Source organism: Microcebus murinus, chromosome 2, assembly GCF_040939455.1.
Source record: "Microcebus murinus isolate Inina chromosome 2, M.murinus_Inina_mat1.0, whole genome shotgun sequence".
NCBI lineage: Eukaryota > Metazoa > Chordata > Mammalia > Primates > Cheirogaleidae > Microcebus > Microcebus murinus.
The window spans coordinates 33,693,245-33,713,491 of record NC_134105.1 but is presented as its reverse complement, the minus strand read 5'-3'; the positions used below and the strand labels follow the sequence as shown (position 1 = coordinate 33,713,491).

Here is a 20,247-nt window from a genome sequence, read left to right as displayed (position 1 = left end):
TGAATGAATAAAATTGTGCCTAGGCTAGCATGGTGGCTCAAACCTGTAGTCCTAGCATTTTGGTAACCCAAGGCAAGAAGATCACTTGAGCCTAGGAATTCAAGACCAGCCCAGGCAATAGCAAGACCCTGTCTCTAAAAACAAAAATTAGAAAAATTAGCAGGATATGGTGGCGCATGCCTATAGTACCAGCTACTTGGGAGGCTGAGGCAGGAGTCTGAGGCTTGAGCCCAGGAGTTTGAGGTTGAAGTGAGATATGATGAGGCCACTGTACTCTAGCCCTGGAGACAGAGCAAGACCCTGTCTCAAAAAAAAAAAAAAAAAAATAGTGCCTAAAGCAGTGATAATTTTTTTGCCTCGATGGATTTAAACTCTAATGGGAGAGACATATTAAATGAATAATTACATAAATAATTTTTAATAACATTGTGTAAGAACTACAAAGAAGTGAAGATACAGGTATCTTTAGAGAACAGAACAGGATCATTCTAACCAATGGGGCTCAATGAAATGCTAAATTCTTTTTTATTTTTTATTCTTGGACAGAGTCTTGCTCACTGCAACCTTAAACTCCTGGGCTCTAGTAATTCTCCTGCCTCAGCCTCCCAAGTAGCTGGGACTATCGGCGCATGCCACTACTTCTGGCTAATTTTTTCTATTTTTTGTAGAGAAGGGGTCTTATCTTGCTCAGGTGGTCTCAAACTCCTGGCCTCAAGTGATCCTCCTTCCTTGCCCTCCCAGAGTGCTAGGATTATAGGCATGAGCCACCACACCTGGCTGAGATGCTAGATTGTTACAGAGAATAACTGGACACAAAAGCCAACTGAGAAGCATGTTGAGTACCATGTTACTAGGGTGTAAAGGGCAGAGAGATGAAACTCCAGGCTTACAGACCAGTTTTAGGATTTTGCAATGAGCAGCCCTGAGAGCATTAAGCAACGGAGTCACATAATTAGATTTAGCTTTGGCAGCCATGTAGAGAATAGGTTGAGAAGGAGACAGGAGGCAGGGAGTAATCCTCCAGGAAATAATGGTGACTGGGACAAGAGGCATACTCATTTTAACCATTATTTTTATTGGCTGCAATTATATTACATTGTGAGGTAGTATATTCATTTTAAACCTTCTACAGATGGACATTAAGATTGTTTACAAATTTCCAATGCTGAAAACTATGAATGTTGCAATAAACATCCTCATGCATATATCTTTGCATTCCCTATTTTATTTTTTATTCTTATTTTTATTTTTAGAGACACGGTCTTGCTTTGATGCCCAAGCTGGAGTGTAGTGGCCCCATCATAGGTCATTACAGCCTCAAAATCCTAGGCTCAGGCGATCCTCCTGCATCAGCCTCCCAAAAAGCTAGGACTACAGGCATATGCCACCATGCCCAACCAATTCTTTCTATATTTTTGTAGAGATAGGCTGTTGTTATGTTGCCCAGGCTGGTCTCAAATTCCTGGGCTCAAGTGATCCTCCCTACTTGGCTCCCAAAGTGCTGGGATTACAGGCATGAGCCACCACACCTAGCCACATTATCTAATTTATTATTTCCTTAGAATAACTTCCTAAAATCACTTCATCAAACTGTCATACTGCCCCGTAGGAAGGATGAATCAATTTTCATTCCCTGTAGTATCTATTTCCTAAACTCTCAACCACCCTTGAGTATTAATACTTAAAAATATTTTTTGACAATATATGCTGGAAAATGATAAAATTGTTATTTTAATTTGCATTACTTTATTTGCTATTGAGCCATTGTTTTTCTTCTTTATAAACTACTCTGCATGTATTTTCAACCATTTTTCTATTGGCTTAATTATATTTTCCTTATTGCTTTATAACAACCTTTGCACAGTACTAAAATAATAACTAGCCTGAGCAAGAGCAAGACCCCGTCTCTACTAAAAATAGAAAAAAAATTAACTGGGCAACTAAAAATAGAAAAAATTAGCTGGGCATGGTGGTACACGCCTATAGTCCCAGCTCCTTAGGAGGCTGAAGCAGGAGGATCACTTGAGCCCAAGAGTTTGAGGCTGCAGTGAACTATGATGATGTCACTGCACTCTAGCCTGAGTGACAGAGTGAGACTCTGTCTCGAAAACAAAAACAAAACAAAACATAACCTTATCAGGAATAGTTTTAACAGTGCTTGCTTGCCTCTTTTTTTCTTGTATGACTTATAATATGTAGCATCTTCTCTATGCCTTGATGAATTGTCATGCTGCTTTCTAAGTCTGAATCAGCTTCCAATATTTTATTCTTTGTATTTGCAATCTTATGAACTATATCTGAGAATTCCTTTAATGTGAAGGTTTTTGCTGCCATTGCTTCCTCTGGGACATCCTGTCCTTTTCGTCAGAACCACTTTCTTCATTAATGTAGATAAAGTCACCTTCACTACATTCCTCTGGTTGCATTATCTATAGTGTTTCGTGACATCAGTGTCAACATTCCCATATCTTCTATCACTCCATTTATGTTCAACTTAAGTTTCACTTCCAGCATTATCACTTTTCATTTCTTTGTCCATTTTTGTAAAATGTCAAGTAGGTTTATCACTGAGAGATAAAGAAGCAGCACAACTATACTCTTTGTTGTCTGTGTATAAACTGAATAAGAGGTGTGCTGAGGCCTGGTGCGGTGGCTCACACCTGTAATCCTAGCACTCTGGAAGGCAGGCCAAGGCGGGCGGAGTTCAGGAGCTCAGGAGTTCGAGACCAGCCTGAGTGAGAGCGAGACTCCATCTCTACTAAAAAATAGAAAGACATTAGCTGGATAACTAACTATATATATATATATATATATATATATATATATATATATATATATATAAATTAGCTGGGCATGGTGGCACATGCCTGTGGTCCCAGCTACTCGGGAGGCTGAGGCAGGAGGATCGCTTGAGCCCAGGAGTTTGAGGTTGCTGTGAGCTAGGCTGATGCCACGGCACTCACTCTAGCCCGAGCAACAGAGCAAGACTCTGTCTGAAAAAAGATGTGCAGAGACAAATCACCAACAGATTTTGAAAGAAGTGACATGATTGATCACTGCTCATGATGCACAGCCAAAAAAGTTGATATTGATAATTTTTTACAGTAAGTCTCATTGCTTTTAAGGAGGAGAGAATTTTTGGAGGAACTTACTCTACCATTTTACTGATTTCAATTATTCCTTTTGTATTTGCTTCTAAATTTATTAGATAGAAAGTTATAGAAAGATGTAAATGAAACACAAATCCCATATTTCAACAGCCTCTATAAAACTCTAAGACCTTATAGCTGTTCTCCCTCTCCCTGCCACTCCTTCCTCCCCAAGTTTTTCTTATTCCCAAAGTACTTATCACCTTTTAATATACTGTCAGTTTACTCATTTATTAATTGCTGTTTATAATTTATGCTGTCTCTCCCTGCTAGAATGTAAGCTCCATGAGAGCTTGATCTTTATGTTCATTATGTATCACAAGAGCCTAAAGCTGTACTTGGCACAAGTAGTCACTCAATAAATAGTTGTTGAATGAATAAATGAAACTGTGATCCCAAGACCATACTTTCCAATTTAAAAACAAGGGAAAATCAGCTATCTGAAAAGTTGTTATTTTCAATAAAGGGGGGAGAATCAACAAATTAATTAAATCACTTATTTCTTAAGCTGACCCATCAGTTCAGGACATGAATGCCCAGATCCTGACCTTTAAAATCACCAATGATGAAAACTCGGTGTACTTGAAAAGAAATATTGAAGGCCTGATTAATGAAGATTCTTACCAAGCTCTTTATATAAACACTGTAGCATTATTTTCTCTCTAACTTATCATGAATTTATTAGACAATTGCTGGGCTTACATATAAAAATAAAATGCAAACATTTTAGGACTTGCAATTGGTTGCCAAAGTGGAATTTCTTTTTTCATTTTTATCTTTCATTCAGTACTCTAAAAACAATAACTCCCTGCCCCACTGACAAGTCTACAGCCAAATGGAGTAGATGAATATTGTAATGTGTCCAGGAAATTCCCAGAGAGATCTCTAGCAGACCGTGGGAAGAGTATTTGTGAGCCAAGGCCCAACTTTTGAAAGGTTTTTTTGTCTCCCACAGTTCAGAGAGCTTGTCCTTCTTAAACTATTCCCACACCACATGCAAACACACACACACACACACACACACACACACACTCAAATATCCCTTGGGAAGGAGATGAGAAATCACCACTGTGAACAGGAAGCAAACATTATAAAAATGACTTGTATTTAATAGGCATTTATGAAGTACTTCCTGTGTAGTTAACAAATAATAAGCATGAGGTGAGGCATAAGGGATAATAACATGGATTAACTTAGGATGAAAGTTCAAGAGATGTTGTCAGTGACCTGGCTCTCAGCCCAGTTTTCCCACCACCAAAAGGGAGGTGAAGGGAAAATTTATAAGAAAATTTTAATTAATTCAATATTATTCACTTTGCACATCTCAGGTCCCAGACTATGTCCTGGGGAGAGAGAAGCAAATAAGATATAGTTCTTATCCTCAAAAGGGCTCCTAGTATGATAGAGGAAACATGGACAAAGGGATGACAACCCCTTACGGTGAGTGCCATACTGTGAGTACTAGAAGCAGTGGGACGCAGGAAGAACCCATAAAGAAGCAGTCCTTAAAGTGTGTTCTATGGACCCCTGGGAATCCCCAAGAGACCCTTTCAGGGGACCTTTCAGGTCAAAACTACTTTCATAATAATACTAAAACATTATTTGCCTTTTTCATCGTATTGATACTTATAATACATTTTTTTATTTTAGCATATCATGGGGGTACAAGTGTTAAAGTTACATATATTGCCCATGCCTGCTCTCTCCCCCCTGGAGTAAGAGCTTCAAGCATGTCTGTCCCCCAAATGTTGCACATCTTACTCAATTGTGGTTGTATATACCCATCCTCTCCTACCCCCTCCCACCATACTTATAATACATTGATGGTGCAAAAGTAATGGTGGGTAAAACTGCTGGTGCTTTATTTAGCATGAATCAAAGCAATAGCACTAAACTGTAGTAATAGTCATTATATTCTCTGCTACACACTTGCAATAAAAATGAAAATAGGCTGGGCATGGTGGCTCATATCTGTAACCTCAGCACTTTGGGAAACCAAGGCAGGGGGATCATTTGAGCTCAGAAGTTTGAGACCAGCTTGAAAAATATAGTGAAACCTTGTCTCTACGACATATAGAAAAATTAGCTGGGCATGGTGGCACAAGTCTGTAGTTCCAGCTATTCAGGAGGCTGAGGCAGAAGGATCACTTGAGGCCCAGGAGTTTGAGATTGTGGTGAGCTCTGATGATACCACCACACTCCAGCCTGAGCAACAGAGCAAGACCCTGTCTCAAAAAACAATAAGAATAATAAGCTAAGTCAGTGGCACTTAAGGTCTCTGATGAAGCAGTAAAATATATTAATTTTATTAAATCTTGGCCTGAGTACACATCTTCTTAATGTTCTGTGTAATGAAATGAGAAATACACGTGTAACACTTCTGTGAATAAAAAGAAGTATAATAGTTGTCAAGGAAAAGCACTTGTATGATAGAGTTGCAAGTTGAACTACTACTTTTTCATGGAACACTGTATTTACTTGAAATACTGACAAACTATGGCTGACAGTTTATCAAAATAAATGAAGTGAGCCAGTTACTTCAAGGAAAACCACTAACAGTATTTGTTGCCAATGATAATATTTGAGCTTTCAAGAGAAAATTTGAATTTTAGAAAACCAGTATTTGTAATCATAAGCTTGCCAACTTCCCAATATTTAAGCGTACACAGTGGGCTGAAGCAGGAGGATCCCTTGAGCCAGGAATTCAAGTTCAGCCTGGGCAACATAGCAAGACTCCATCACAATCAATCAGTCAATAAATATTGAGTGAAGTCACACTCCTTTATTTTTATGACTGAAATCATACTCTGTCTCTTAACTAGCAGAGCTAAAGCAACTCAAGGTTTAAGAGATGGATAGAAATAAAAAGGAAGCTTTCAAAAGATTAGGAAATTGCAGAATGCATGCGAAGGAGAGAATGGCCATTGTTCCTGTTATCAACTGCAGCTTAACAAACTACACCAAAACTTAGTGCTTAAAACAATTATTTTATTATCATCTCTCGCTATTGTGAGAGTTGTCTACATTCACATGTTTGGGATCTCTCATGGAGTTGTGCTTAAGTGCTTCCCTCCCTGCCTTCTATTATACACAACAACCAGAGTGAGCCTTTAAAACCCTGTCATATCACGTCCCTCTGCTCAACAATCTCTGGTAGCTTCTATCTCACAGCATAACGGAAGGTCCTCATAACAGCCTACATGCCCCATAAGTTCTGAATTCTCCACTCTTTTCCCATTGCCCCTCTGACTTCTTCTGGCACCATTCACTCTTCCCCTGGCTACTTCCCTTCAGCCGCACTGGCCTCCTACTGTTTTTTTTTTTTTTTTTTTTTTCTTGAGACAGAGTCTTGCTTTGTTGCCCAGGCTAGAGTGAGTGCCATGGCGTCAGCCTAGCTCACAGCAACCTCAAACTCCTGGGCTCAAGGAATCCTGCTGCCTCAACCTCCCGAGTAGCTGGGACTACAGGCATGCGCCACCATGCCCGGCTAATTTTTTCTATATATATTAGTTGGCCAATTAACTTCTTTCTATTTACAGTAGAGACCGGGTCTCGCTGGTTTTGAACTCCTGACCTCAAGCAATCCGCCCGCTTTGGCCTCCCAGAGTGCTAGGATTACAGGCGTGAGCCACCACGCCTGGCCCCTCCTACTGTTTTGATGGCTGAAGCTGACTTGAGTTGCCATCTTAGACGTTTCTCACATAGGAAGCCCTGGCAATCCCTGGCCTGCAACGGCATTCTGTGATTTTATTCACTGACTAGCCAAAAATTGTGCTCCCAATGAGCTCTCTTTCACAGCGGTTGTCATACCAGGTCCTAGAATGGGAACTCCCTGAGGAAACAGACTTGTTCCATCTGGGTTCCTAGCATCCTGCACTGGGAGGGACACTCAATAGGCGTTGGTAATGTGTGAATGGACGAAGGTACCCAGACGGCGAGGTCCTACACCTTAGAACGCCACACGAGAATCAGGAACGCTCCTCAGCTGCCCTATGCCCCCTCCTTTTCGCAGCGCGCGCTCACGCACTGTCATCTATCGCTCGGCGCTCGTCCCTACTCTGTAGGTCTGTTCCTTGCGTCCCATCGAGCTGCTCAGCCATCGCGCGCCTGCGCTGTTGGGCTGTCAGTCAGAGCGGCGTGGGGATCGCTGGGAGCGGTTCAGCGTGCTGGGACCTGAGGTAAAGCTGCGGCTTCTGACCCGCCAGGCCACGCACGAGCTGGCTGACCCGGGTGAGCAGCCCGATGGGTGCCCGGAGCCCCCAGTTTCTGAGGGAGGCGGGCTTGCCGAGCCGGGCCAAGGTAGACTCGAGTGGGTAGGCGGGGGTGCGGAGCCCTGAAAGTCGCCAGCTGTAGTCCGTGCTCGACCCAGCAGTGTGTAGCCAGGTGTCCAAACTAGAAGGGAGGTTGGTGAGAAACCGAGCCAACCACCTTGTGCAACAGATGGGGAAATTGAGATTCGGGGAGGGTGGGTTATGTTCGAAGTCACAAGTGAGCACCAGCGCCAGGACCAGACGCTTTTAGCATTGTCTAAACTCTTTCCACTCCAGCCCTTCATTCGCTTATTGAGCCCACCTTTAGTTGTTTGGGTGCAGGACAATGAAGTACAAGGTCCCTTGTATTTTATACAGTAAGGTCCCTGTCCTCAGGCAGCACATAATGGGATGACAGACCAATTGTGATACAGATTTTATTTTTTTTAAAGCTATTTACTGATGGAAGAGGCAAGAATGCTATGATGGAGACATGTCTGAGATGCCATTAACACCTCTAAAGATTTGGAGGCTAGCGCCTTAATTCCCATCACCCATAGTCGTGACAGTGACATTGAACATTTGACTATCTGCCTACTATCATGATTAGTTATGTTCGTGATAACTATTCTTGCTTCCTAAGTCTCCTTTCTTCACCCAGAGCTTCCTTGAGAGCAGGAACCTCAGATCCTAGTGAGCTGGGTTCTGATGCCCTCGTGCACGTGTTTTTGAGTTTGACACTTACACAGGGTTGTTTTGAGGTTCACAGATCCTCATTCCATAAACACTGACTGAATGCCTGGCATCTTACTGGTGACACAGTGGTGATGAACACAGTCTCTCAAGAAACTCATTCTTTTTTTTTTAATTATGGGTACATAATAGTTGTAAGGAACTCATTCTTTTTTTTTTTTATAATTTCAAATGTGGATCATAAGGAACTCATTCTTAAATAGAATCTTACATACATATTTAAGAGACATTAATGCCACTCTTAAATAGACATTTAAACACAAAAGTGCAATGAAGCTTGTAAAGACTGAGATAATATGTACATAGTAGAGTGGAAGGACCTAGGGAAAAGGAGTAACTTCTAGAGGGTAGGAAGGCTTAGGAATGGCTTTGATTCTTGAGCTGAGTCTTTAAAGTGTAATAGATGGATTTCTAGACACCAGGAAAAGGCAACTTAAAAAGCAAGAGTAGCGGTACAGAGACCAGAATTATGAAACAGCATGGTTCAGTTATCACAGAAGGTTTTCTTTTCTTTTCTTTTCTTTCTTTCTTTTTTTTTTTTTTTTTTTGAGACAGTCTCACTCTGTTGCCCACTGGGCTAGAATGCCATGGCATCAGCCTAGCTCACAGCAACCTCAAACTCCTGGGCTCAAGCAATCCTCCTGCCTCAGCCTCCCGAGTAGCTGGGACTACAGGCATGAGCTGCCATGCCTAGCTAATTTTTTCTACATATTCTTTAGTTGTCCAGTTAATTTTCTTTCTATTTTTAGTAGAGTGGGAGTCTTGCTCTTGCTCAGGCTTGTCTTGAACTCCTGAGCTCAAATGATCCACCCGCCTCGGCCTCCCAGAGTATTAGGATTACAGGTGTGAGCCACTGCGCCCAGCAAGAAGGCTTTCTGTGATCTAGTTCTGCTAATGATATCAAATACTTGTATATAATGCCTCTCATGGGATGGACATTATATTGCAGGCTTTACATAGAATAACTAGTTTAACCTTAACTACAACTTTGTGAAGTAGAAACTATGATTATCCCCATCTTACAAAATGAAAAAAAAAAACCAAGGCACAGAAAAGTTATGTAGTTATGTAGTTTGCCCTAGTTCACACAGCTAGAATTCAAACCCAGGCAGACTGGCTCTAGGGTTTGTAAACTTAACCACCAAACTTCCTTCTAGAAACCGAGGACATTGAGATTTTTTTAATATCAGGCCCCTGGTCATGCCACCTATAAATGGCAGAACCAGAAGAGAACTCAAACTCAAGTCTTTCAACTCTTTTTTAAAAGTCAACTCTTAAGGGTCCAGTGCTCTTTCCATAACAACATCAGATGTGGTGAGAGTTATATAGAGCCAAATTGAAGTTAAATTCCAATTTGAGGCAATGCTTGCCAAAATCAAAATCACCAAATCTTTAAGTTGTGAATGTTGTGCAGGGGCCTTCACTTTGTGCCTTGGGTATATTGGGCACTAAGTGTTATAATTTAGATATTGATGTGTGGGGCCCAGGACTGGTTATAATTATGGTAAAGTTGCAACATTATTTGACTGTTTGGTATTGAATAGATTATTTTTTCTGAACATTGCATTTTACTCTTTTATTTTAAAAATAACATCATTTGTTGTAAGTCAAAGAAGAATACTTTCAGTTTAAATAAGGATTTATAACCTTTTATTGTGCTGTGTTCTATAGTAGCTGCTGTAAAGAGATTCTTTTTAATGTCAAATAGGATTGTTCATTACCTTGAATTTGAAAAAAGGAATTAATAATTTGGTTTATTTGTATAATTGGGTTCTGTAAATCTAGGTTCAGATACAAGCCTACATTTGTGTTTATAGTGATATCTTTCATAATTGGGGGTAATGAGAAGACTGGAGCAGATGGTTGCATTATTGGAGGAATTTAAGTCATTTTATACTTTTCAGAAGCCTAACATGCTTGTGTTTCTGCTGTTAATTCTAGTCAGAAGTCTTTTAGTGTTTTCAAAGAATAAAAAAATCACATATCAGAAACCCAAATGGTAAACTCTTGCTTCTTCAGAGTCAGCTCAAGCATTACCTTCCTGTAAAACCTTCCATGTGTTTTCTGTGAAGACTAGGTGTCCACTTCATTGTATGCCCATTACATCTTGGCTATATTCTTGCCATGGCACTAATGATATGTATTGTAATTTACTCAATTTGTCTTTTCCACTTAATTGTGAACAACTGAAGGGCCAGATTTTTTTTCATTCTTATCTCCCCACTTTTACCAAGGAGGGAGCTGAGTGTATTTTATAGATCATGTTTATCTGAAACTAAGAGCTTTTCTTACTCTGGATACTAGAGTTGGAAGTTATACATTTGACGTTAGTAGGTATCAGTAACCTAAATAAAAATAGGGTTAGTGCTGTGTGTGCTTCGATTTTTGTTGCTTTTTTTTCCTGTTAATAGCTTTTTCTGTGTTTGCAGTTTGTAAAAATGGAATTTCAAGCAGTAGTGATGGCAGTTGGTGGGGGATCTCGGATGACAGACCTGACTTCCAGCATTCCCAAACCTCTGCTTCCAGTTGGGAACAAACCTTTAATTTGGTACCCATTGAACCTGCTTGAGCGTGTTGGATTTGAAGGTGAGCTATGACAATGAGATGCACTCATAAAACTTTTAGGCTGTTTGATCCCAATGATTGGTCAGCATTATGAGGATAAGAGAGGATGAATGAGAAAAGACTAGGACTCACAGTTGGCTGAAGACTGGTCTTTTAAAATTAGGAACATAGGAGTATTATTCTATTGCTGTGGGAAAAGGTCGAGAGGATAGCACTAAATGATGTGATAGAGCTAATCTCCACAATGATCCAATATAAACCCTGTAAGGATATCAGAAAGCACAGACTGGGAAATTAAGTCCTTCATAGTCAGTACTTGCTGAGAATCTGTTATGTACTGGGTAATATATTAAGCATGGGTGTACAGAATTTAAAAAACAGCTCAAGCCCTGACTTCCAGAACCTTAAAAGTCTAGTGATTCTCTCTACTTTTTGCTTGGGTGACTAGGTAGTTGGTGATGTCATTAACTAGGAAAAAGAATAAATAGGAGACAAAGAACAGGCTTGAAAATACAGAGTTCCGCTTTGGTCACATTGAATTTGAGGTAACCTATAGTTAAATATAACAAATCAGAGTACCAAATCCTGAGGCCCAGTCTTGTAATCCAGTGTGTTCATTCCACTGTCAGAATTACCTTCTTGAGCAAGCACTATAAATATTTCTGTGCAGTCGTCTATATGACATTGGTGTTAAGAGATGTGTTCTATTTATTTATTTATTTATTTTTATTTATTTATTTATTTTTTTTGAGACAGAGTCTCGCTTTGTTGTCCAGGCTAGAGTGAGTGCCGTGGCATCAGCCTAGCTCACAGCAACCTCAAACTCCTGGGCTCAAGGGATCCTCCTGCCTCAGCCTCCCGAGTAGCTGGGACTACAGGCATGCGCCACCATGCCCGGCTAATTTTTTATGTATATATATCAGTTGGCCAATTAATTTCTTTCTATTTATAGTAGAGACGGGGTCTCGCTCTTGCTCAGGCTGGTTTTGAACTCCTGACCTTGAGCAATCCGCCCGCCTCGGCCTCCCAAGAGCTAGGATTACAGGCGTGAGCCACAGCGCCCGGCCTATTTATTTATTTTTGAGAAAGGATCTCTCTCGCTCTGTTGCCTAGGCTGGAGTGAAGTGGCATCATCATAGATCACTGCAACCTCCAATTCCTGGGCTCAAGTTATCCTCCTGCCCCAGCCTCACTAGGATTACAGGCACATGCCACTCTGTCCAGCTGAGTTTTAAATTTTTTGTAGAGAAGGGGTCTTGCTATTGCCCAGACTGGTTTTGAACTCCTGGCCTCAAGCAGTCCTCCCACCTCGGCCTCCGAAAGCGCTAGGATTATAGGCATGTACCACCAGGCCCTCCAGAAATATGTTTTAGAAATTTTCTTTTTAGAGCTCTATTTCACAGATGAAGGAGATTGTAACTCACCTTAATATCCTACTTTCCTTTAATAATGCTTTATAGATTTGTCATATGTAACTTTTTTTTTTTTGCTTTTTACTTACATCTTTTTTTTTTTTGAGACAGAGTCTCACTCTGTTGCCTGCTGGGCTAAAATGCCATGGCGTCAGCCTAACTCATGGCAACCTCAAACTCCTGGGCTCAAGCAATCCTTCTGCCTTAGCCTCCCAGGTAACTGGGACTAGAGGCATGCACCACCATGCCCAGCTAATTTTTTCTATATATTTTTTAGTTGTCCAGTTAATTTTCTTTATATTTTTAGTATAGATAGGATCTCGCTCTTGCTAAGGCTGGTCTTGAACTCCTGAGCTCAAACGATCCACCAGCCTAGGCCTCTAAAAATGCTAGGATTACAGGTGTGAGCCACCGTGCCCAGGCTACTTATATCTTTAGTTCACATGTGGGAGTGACTTTTGTGGTTGGTTGGTTGGTTGATTTGTTTATTTGTTCATTTATTTATTTATTCATTCTGTTGCCTAGGCTGGAGTGCAGTGGCTTGATAATGGCTCACTGTAACCTTGAACTCCTGGGCACACGTGGTCAACCTCCCAAGTAGCTAGGAGCACAGATGTGCTCCACCACAACTGGCTACTTTTTAAATTTTTTGTGGAAATGAGGTCTCACTATGTTGCCCAGACTGGTCTTGAACTCCCATCCTCAAGCAATCCTCCTGCCTTGGACTCCCAGAGTGCTAGGATTACAGACATGAGCCACTGCGCCCTGCCCACACACAGAAATCTTGATCCAATATGGACTTATTGTTCCATATTTGCTGTTACTCCCTTCACTCTATCCACTCTACCTAAAATATTCTTACCTGTCTATGGAAATGTCACCTTCTCTTCAAAATCCCAAACACTATTTTTTTTTTTTTTTGAGATAAAGTTTCACTCTGTTGCCTGGGCTAGAGTGCCGTGGCATCAGCCTAGCTCATAGCAACCTCAAACTCCTGGGCTCAAGCTATCCTCCTGCCTCAGCCTCCTGAGTAGTTGGGAGACAGGCATGCACCGCCATGCCTGGCTAATTTTTTTCTATATATATTTCTAGTTAGCCAATTAATTTCTTTCTAGTAGAGATAGGGTCTCGCTCTTGCTCAGGCTGGTTTCGAACTCCTGACCTTGAGCGATCCTCCCGCCTCGGCCTCCCAAAGTGCTAGGATTACAGGCATGAGCCACCACGCCTGGCCCCAAACAGTATTAATCAATTGCTCTATCCTCTATTCTTCCATTACATTTTTTTTTAAATCTCAGCACCTTTCAAGGGCTGTTTTATACTCCAGTTAGTGGCATGGAAGACTTTTTGATCTCTAGGTACTGTGTCTAATTCATCTTTGTAATATCATCATTTTATATACATTATGTACTAAAGAAATTTTTGTTGACTTGAATTCATCATTGTTTACCTCAAAGGCCATTTCTTGCATGAAGTCTTCCTTAGCTAATTGTTTCCATGTTTAATTTCTCCATGTTAAGTTTCTTGAAGATAGGAACTATGTTGAATTCATTTCTGAATTCTCAGTGTTTATTTGTCCTTTATATATTAAATATATATATATATATATATATATATTTTTTTTTTTTTTTTTTTTTTTTTTTTTTGAAACAGAATCTCACTCTGTTGCCCAGGCTAGAGTGCCGTGTCAGCCTAGCTCACAACAACCTCAAACTCCTGGCTCAAGCAATCCTTCTGCCTCAGCCTCCCAAGTAGCTGGAACTACAGGCATGTGCCACCATGCCTGGCTAATTTTTTCTATTTTTGGAAGAGACGGGATCTCGCTCTTGCTCATACTGGTGTCAAACTCCTGAGCTCAAATGATCTGCCCACCTCGGCCTCCCAGAGTGCTTAAATATATTTTTTGGGTGAATGAGTGAGTTAGTTACTATTAATAAAAGAAAGCAGGGTGGGAAGAGGAAAAAAGAAGAGAGAAGGAAGGAAAGAAAGTTAAATGATTTGAAGGAGACAGAGAGAGAGAGAAAGGGGATGATAAAAGAGAGGGAAAGAAAATAGAAGAGAAAAGAATGATTACAATGAAACGGAGTGGTAATTGTGACCTGGAGCACTATCATGGAACAAGTGGAAATTATTGGAGAGATGCTAAAATCAGATCTTCAGACGTTAGCAACACATGTTACATTGTAGTGGATTACATTATCTCAACAGAGCCATGACAAAACCCTAAGTTTTCTGTCAGTGGTTGATAGCTACATGGATAAGGTGAAGACATCTGTTACGTGAAAACTGCTTCTTATTAGGGTTCACTGTGATCCTTGGTGAAGTACTAATGGCTGCCGGTAGGAAGTGGTGATAGCTCTATCTTTGTACTGAATAAAGATTTAAAATGTGATCTCATTTGTATGTTTTAATGAACTTTTGAAATTTTTACATTAAGAAGTGGCATATAACATACTAGTTGAAGTGTGGGCACTAATCATACAGACCTGAGTTTTATCTTGGTTCTGTTGCTTTTAAATTCTGTCATCCTGAACAAAATCACTTAATGTCTTTTAGTCCAAGGTTCTTCATTTGTAAAATGAGATTGTTTTAATCTCAATAATGAAAAGGCTCAATAATATTAGTAGTTATTACTATATTTAGAAATAGACCAAATCTAATTTAAATAGTGAAACCGTTTCTAAATTAATGAGCTTTTGCATTTTTCCTTCTCTTTTTCTTTTGTGCTGTAGAAGTCATTGTGGTTACAACCAGGGATGTCCAAAAGGCTCTATGTGCAGAATTCAAGATGAAAATGAAGGCAGATATTGTGTGTCTTCCTGATGACGCTGAGACGGGAACTGCAGATTCTCTGCGCCACATATATCCAAAACTTAAGGTGAAAAACTATTTCTTGACTCTTACTATTTATTAAAGATAATATCTTATGTTTTCCCAGTGCATTACAGTTTAATTTTTGAAATTATTTATTTATTTACTTTAGAGGTTGAGTCTTGCTCTCTTGCTCAGGCTGAAGTGCAGTGGCCCAATTACAGTTCAATGCAGGCTCAAATTCTTGGGCTTAGGCAATTCTCCTGCCTTTGCCTCCAAAAGTGCTGGTATTACAGGCATGAGCCACCTCACTTTGTCTCTTTTTTAAATATATTACATCATATACTTTGTTGCCATTGTACTCTTCAACTACTCTTTGGTTTGGTTACCAGTGAAGATGTAGCCATTCATTTGTCACAGTCACTAGTTTCCAATATTTTTGAGTAGTAATATATCTTTATAAAAAAAGATATGTTTCAAATGTACTTCAAATGATTCCATTTTATGAAGTTGATGAACATACAAAATGAACATATGGTAATAGAAATCAGAAGAGCAGGCAATGGGAGAGGGGGGGCATGGGCAGGATATGTAACCCTAACAATATTTGTACCCCCATAATATGAGGTAATAAAAAAAAAAAGAACAGTCAAAGTACGATGGCTCATGCCTGTAATCCTAGCACTTTGAGAGGCTGAGAGGGAAGGATTACTTGAGGCCAGGAGTTTGAGACCAGCCTGAGCAGCATAGCAAGACCACGTCTCTACAAAAAAAAAATAGAAAAATTAGCTGAGCATGGTGGTGCACGCCTATAGTCCCAACTACTTGGAAGCCTGAGGCATGAAGGTTGCCTGAGCCCTGGAGTTTGCTTGCAATGGGCTATGATGATGCCACTGTAGTGTAGCCCAGGCAACAGAGCAAGACCCTGTCTCAACAAGAAAGAAAGAGAGAGAGAGGAAGAAAAGAGAGAAAAGAAAAGAAAGAAAGAAAAGAAAAAAAAATCAGAGAAACAGTTGACTATGCACATAGGAGATTGACTGGAAAGAAGCACAAAGGAACTTTCAAAAATTCCACAGACCCTCCACCATGTGATAATATTTGAAGTTTTAGTCTGCTTTGATTATGAAGCTAACAAGAGCATATGGGCGTGTTGGCTCACACCTGTAATCCTAGCACTCTGGGAGGCCGAGGCAGGAGGATCGCTCGAGGTCAGGAGTTCAAAACCAGCCTGAGCAAGAGTGAGACCTCGTCTCTACTAAAAATGGAAAGAAATTAATTGGCCAACTAAAAATATATAGAAAAAATTAGCCGGACATGGTGGTGTATGTCTGTAGTCCCAGCTACTGGGGAGGCTGAAGCAGGAGGAGCGCCTGAGCCCAGGAGTTTGAGGTTGCTGTAAGCTAGGCTGACACCACAGCACTCTAGCCTAGGCAAGAGTGAGACTCTGTCTCAAAAAAAAAAAAAAAGAGCATATGGATATGAGATCATGGTCTCCCCAGTGGCTTATAGCCCTTAAGCTGAGAAAGATCTACTGTAGATTGTCTTACAATTGATGTTTTTTGGAAAAAATTCAGTCTTTGTAATGTTGCCATATCGTTTGAATTGGGCAACAAACTTTTTCCTATTTCTGGTGTCTACAAATAGATGTATTAATATTTTTCAACCTCCCTTTGCACTAAAGAACAAAAAGTTAATGTAGATCTATATATGGCCTTCTCCTGCCTTTTATTAGGTAATAATTTATACACGGTAAAATGCACAGGTACTAAACACACACCCAGGTTACCATTATCCAAATCTAAAAGAGTTTCATTACTCCTGAAAGTTCCTTTGTGCTTCTTTCTAGTTAGTTTCCCACCTACAAAATCAATTGGTGTTCTGTTTCTATCACTATATATTAATTTTACTTGTTTATGAACTTCATATGAATGGAATCATACAGTTTTGTTTGGCTTCTTTTGTTCAACATAATATTTTTTAGATTTATTCACATTATTAGAGGTATAGCTGATTTGTTCCTTTTTATTGCTATGTAAGTAGTCCATTAAATGAGTATACTACTATTTATCCCTTCTCCTCTTGACATTTATTTGGGTTCTTTCTAGTTCTTGGCTATTATGAACAAAGCTGTTGTGAACATTGTTTTGCAAGTCTTTTTGTGAAAGTATTCTAGGTTGTAGGGTTAACTTTATTAGGAACTACCAAACAGCTTTCCAAAGGAGTTGTACCATTTTACACTTCAATCAACAATATATGTTCCAGCAAATAAGAAGGGAAAAAAAAAAAAACAAAGCAAAAAACAATATATGAGTTTTATTTGCTTCACATCTTCATCAACACTTGGTAATTGTCAGTCTTTTTAATTTTAAGCATTCTAAGTAGCTGTGTATATAGTGGTATCTCATTGTGGTTTTAAATTATATTTCCCTGGTGGTATGATGTTGACCACCTTTTCATGTATTTATTTGGCCATTTGTATATCTTGATGAAGCATCTGTTCAATGTATTTGCCTATTATTTAATTGGGTTGTTTGTCTTTATATTAAGAATTTTTTTTTTTTTTTTGAGATGGGGGTCTCACTCTGTCACCCAGCCTAGAGTACAGTGTAGTGATTTAATCATAGCCCACTGCAGCCTCAAACTCCTAGGCTCAAGCCATTTGCCCATCTTGGTCTCCCAAATTGCTGGGATTTTAGGCCTGAGCCACCACACCTATTCTGATTATAGGAATTCTTTATATATTCTAGATGCAAAGCATTTGTTAGATATGTGTTGTGAATATTTTCAGCCAGTCTGTGGCTTGTCTTTTCGCTTTCTTTTTTTTTTTTGAGACAGAGTCTCACTCTGTTGCCTGGGCTAGAGTGCTGTGGCATCAGCCTAGCTCACAGCAACCTCAAACTCCTTGGCTCAAGCAATCCTCCTGCCTCAGCCTCCTGAGTAGCTGGGACTATAGGCATGTGCCACCATGCCCGGCTAATTTTTTTTCTATATATATTTATTTATCCAATTAATTTCTTTCTATTTTTAGTAGAGACAGGCTCTCGCTCTTACTCGGGCTGGTTTTGAACTCCTGACTTTGAGCGATCTTCCCGCCTCGGCCTTCCAGAGTGCTAGGATTGCAGGCGTGAGCCACCACACCCGGCCTCTTTTCACTTTCTTATTGATGTCTTTTGATGATCAGAATTTTTACTGTTGATGAAATCCAAATTACTGATTTTTTTCTTTACTTTTGTATCTTATCTTTTGTGTCCTAAGAAATCTCTGCCTACCTAAAGTTTGTGTAGGCATTCTTTTATGTTTACTTCTATAGAGTTAGCTTTTACATTTAGGTCTATGACCCAAATTGATTTAATTTGATTTAATTTTTATGTGGTGTGAATAGAAATAAAGGTTTGCTTTTCTCCTATGTGGACATTTAGGAAAATCAATTGACTATATATGTGTGGTCTATTTCTGTCCATTCTATTTTGTTTCATTGGTCATTTTGTTTGTCTTTACTTCAGTACCACAGTCTTGATTATTTTAACTTTATAGTACATCTTGAAAGCACGTAGTATAAACCTATCAACTTTATTCTGTTTTCTTAAGACTGCCTTGGCTATTCTAATCCTTTAGATTTCCATATAAATTTAGAATTGGTTTGTTAATTTCTGTAGAAAAGCTTTCTGAAATTTTGATTGGAAGTACTTTGAATCTATAGATAATTTGGAGAGATTTGACATCTTAATATTGACTCTTCTAATCCTTAAATATGGTAGTTAAAGTCATGTGCTACCTAATGCTGTTTTTTTTTTTGTTTGTTTTTTGTTTTTGAGTCTCACTCTGTTGCCCGGGATAGAGTGCCATGACGTCAGCCTAGCTTACAGCAACCTCAAACTTTTGGGCTCAAGCAATCCTTCTGCCTCAGCCTCCCGAGTAGCTGGGACTACAGGCATGTGCCACCATGCCTGGCTAATTTTTTCTATATATTTTTAGTTGGCCAACTAGTTTATTTCTATTTTTAGTAGAAATGGGGTCTCGCTCTTGCTCAGGGTGGTTTCGAACCCTAATGCTGTTTTGATAAATGACTGATTACATATATGACAGTGGTCCCATAAGATTATAATACCATATTTTTACTGTACCTTTTCTATGTTTAGACATATTTAGATACACAAATACTTACCGCTCTTATAGTTGCCTACAGTATTCAGTACAGTAACGTACTGTACCATTTTGTAGTCTAGGAACAATAGTCTTTACCATATAGCCTAGGTGTGTAGTAGGCTATACCTAAGGTCTCTAACCCCTGGGCTGTGGACTGGTACCAGTCTGTGGCCTGTTAGGAACTGGGCCACACAGCAGCAGGTGACCTGTGGGCGAGTGAGTGAAGCTTCATCTGTATTTACAGCCGCTCCCCATCACTCGCAGTATAGCCTGAGCTCCACCTCCTGTCAGATCAGCAGCGACATTAGATTCTCATAGAAGCATGAACCTACTGTAAACTGCTAATGCTAGGGATCTAGGTTGCATGCTCCTCGTGAGGATCTAATGTCTCATGATCTGAGGTGGAGCTGAGGTGGTGATGCCAGCCTCCCAGAGTGCTGGGATTACAAGGATGAGATACCATGCCCAGCTGGGTTTTTTTTTTTTTTAATTTTTAAAATTATGGTAAAATTCATATAACAAAATTTACCATCTTAACCATTTTTAAGTATATAGTTAGTGGAATTAAATACATTTCATAATATGCAACCTTCACCACCATCCATCTCCATAACTTTCATCTTGTAAAACTGAAACCCTATTCCCATTAAACACTGATTGCCTCCTTCTCCCAGCTCCTGGCAACCATCATCATACGTTCTATTTATATGATTTTGACTACTCAAAAGTATCTCATTTAAGTGGAATCATGTAGTATTTGTTTTTTTGTGATTGGCTTATTTTACTTAGCATAACACCTCAAGGGTCATCTATGTTGTAGCATTTTGCAGAATTTCCTTCCTTTTTAAGGCTCAGTTATGTTCTCTTTTATGGCTATACCACCATTTTGCTTTTCCTTTTATCTGTCTGCAGGCACTTGGGTTCCTTCCATGTTTTAGGTATTGTGAATAATGCTGCTACGAATATGGATATACAAGTATCTCTTTGAGATCCTGCTTTCAGTTCTTTTGGGCATATACTCAGAAATGGAATCTCTGGATTATATGGTAATTCAATGTTTAAGTTTTTGAGGGCCCACCATACTATTTTCCACAATGGCTATACCATTTTACATTTCTACCCCAGTGTACAAGGGTTCCAATTTCTTTGCATCCTCCCTGATAT

The 20,247-nt window shown here is 39.7% G+C and overlaps 1 protein-coding gene across 3 annotated transcripts in view; it reads left to right on the top strand.

Annotated features, from left to right (window-relative positions):
- The first annotated feature begins 7,249 nt into the window (after positions 1 to 7,249).
- Positions 7,250 to 20,247, top strand: part of EIF2B3 (eukaryotic translation initiation factor 2B subunit gamma) — a 107,552-nt gene continuing 94,554 nt past the window's right edge. For 2 of the 3 annotated variants that reach the window (XM_075997729.1, XM_075997727.1), the window contains exons 1-3: positions 7,250 to 7,327; positions 10,582 to 10,738; positions 14,859 to 15,004. In XM_075997729.1, the coding sequence (XP_075853844.1) occupies positions 10,591 to 10,738; positions 14,859 to 15,004 (294 nt within the window). In that variant the 5' untranslated portion in view covers positions 7,250 to 7,327; positions 10,582 to 10,590. Of the gene's footprint in view, positions 7,380 to 10,581; positions 10,739 to 14,858; positions 15,005 to 20,247 lie in introns of all 3 variants that reach the window. The other variant, XM_075997728.1, reaches the window with a different exon arrangement.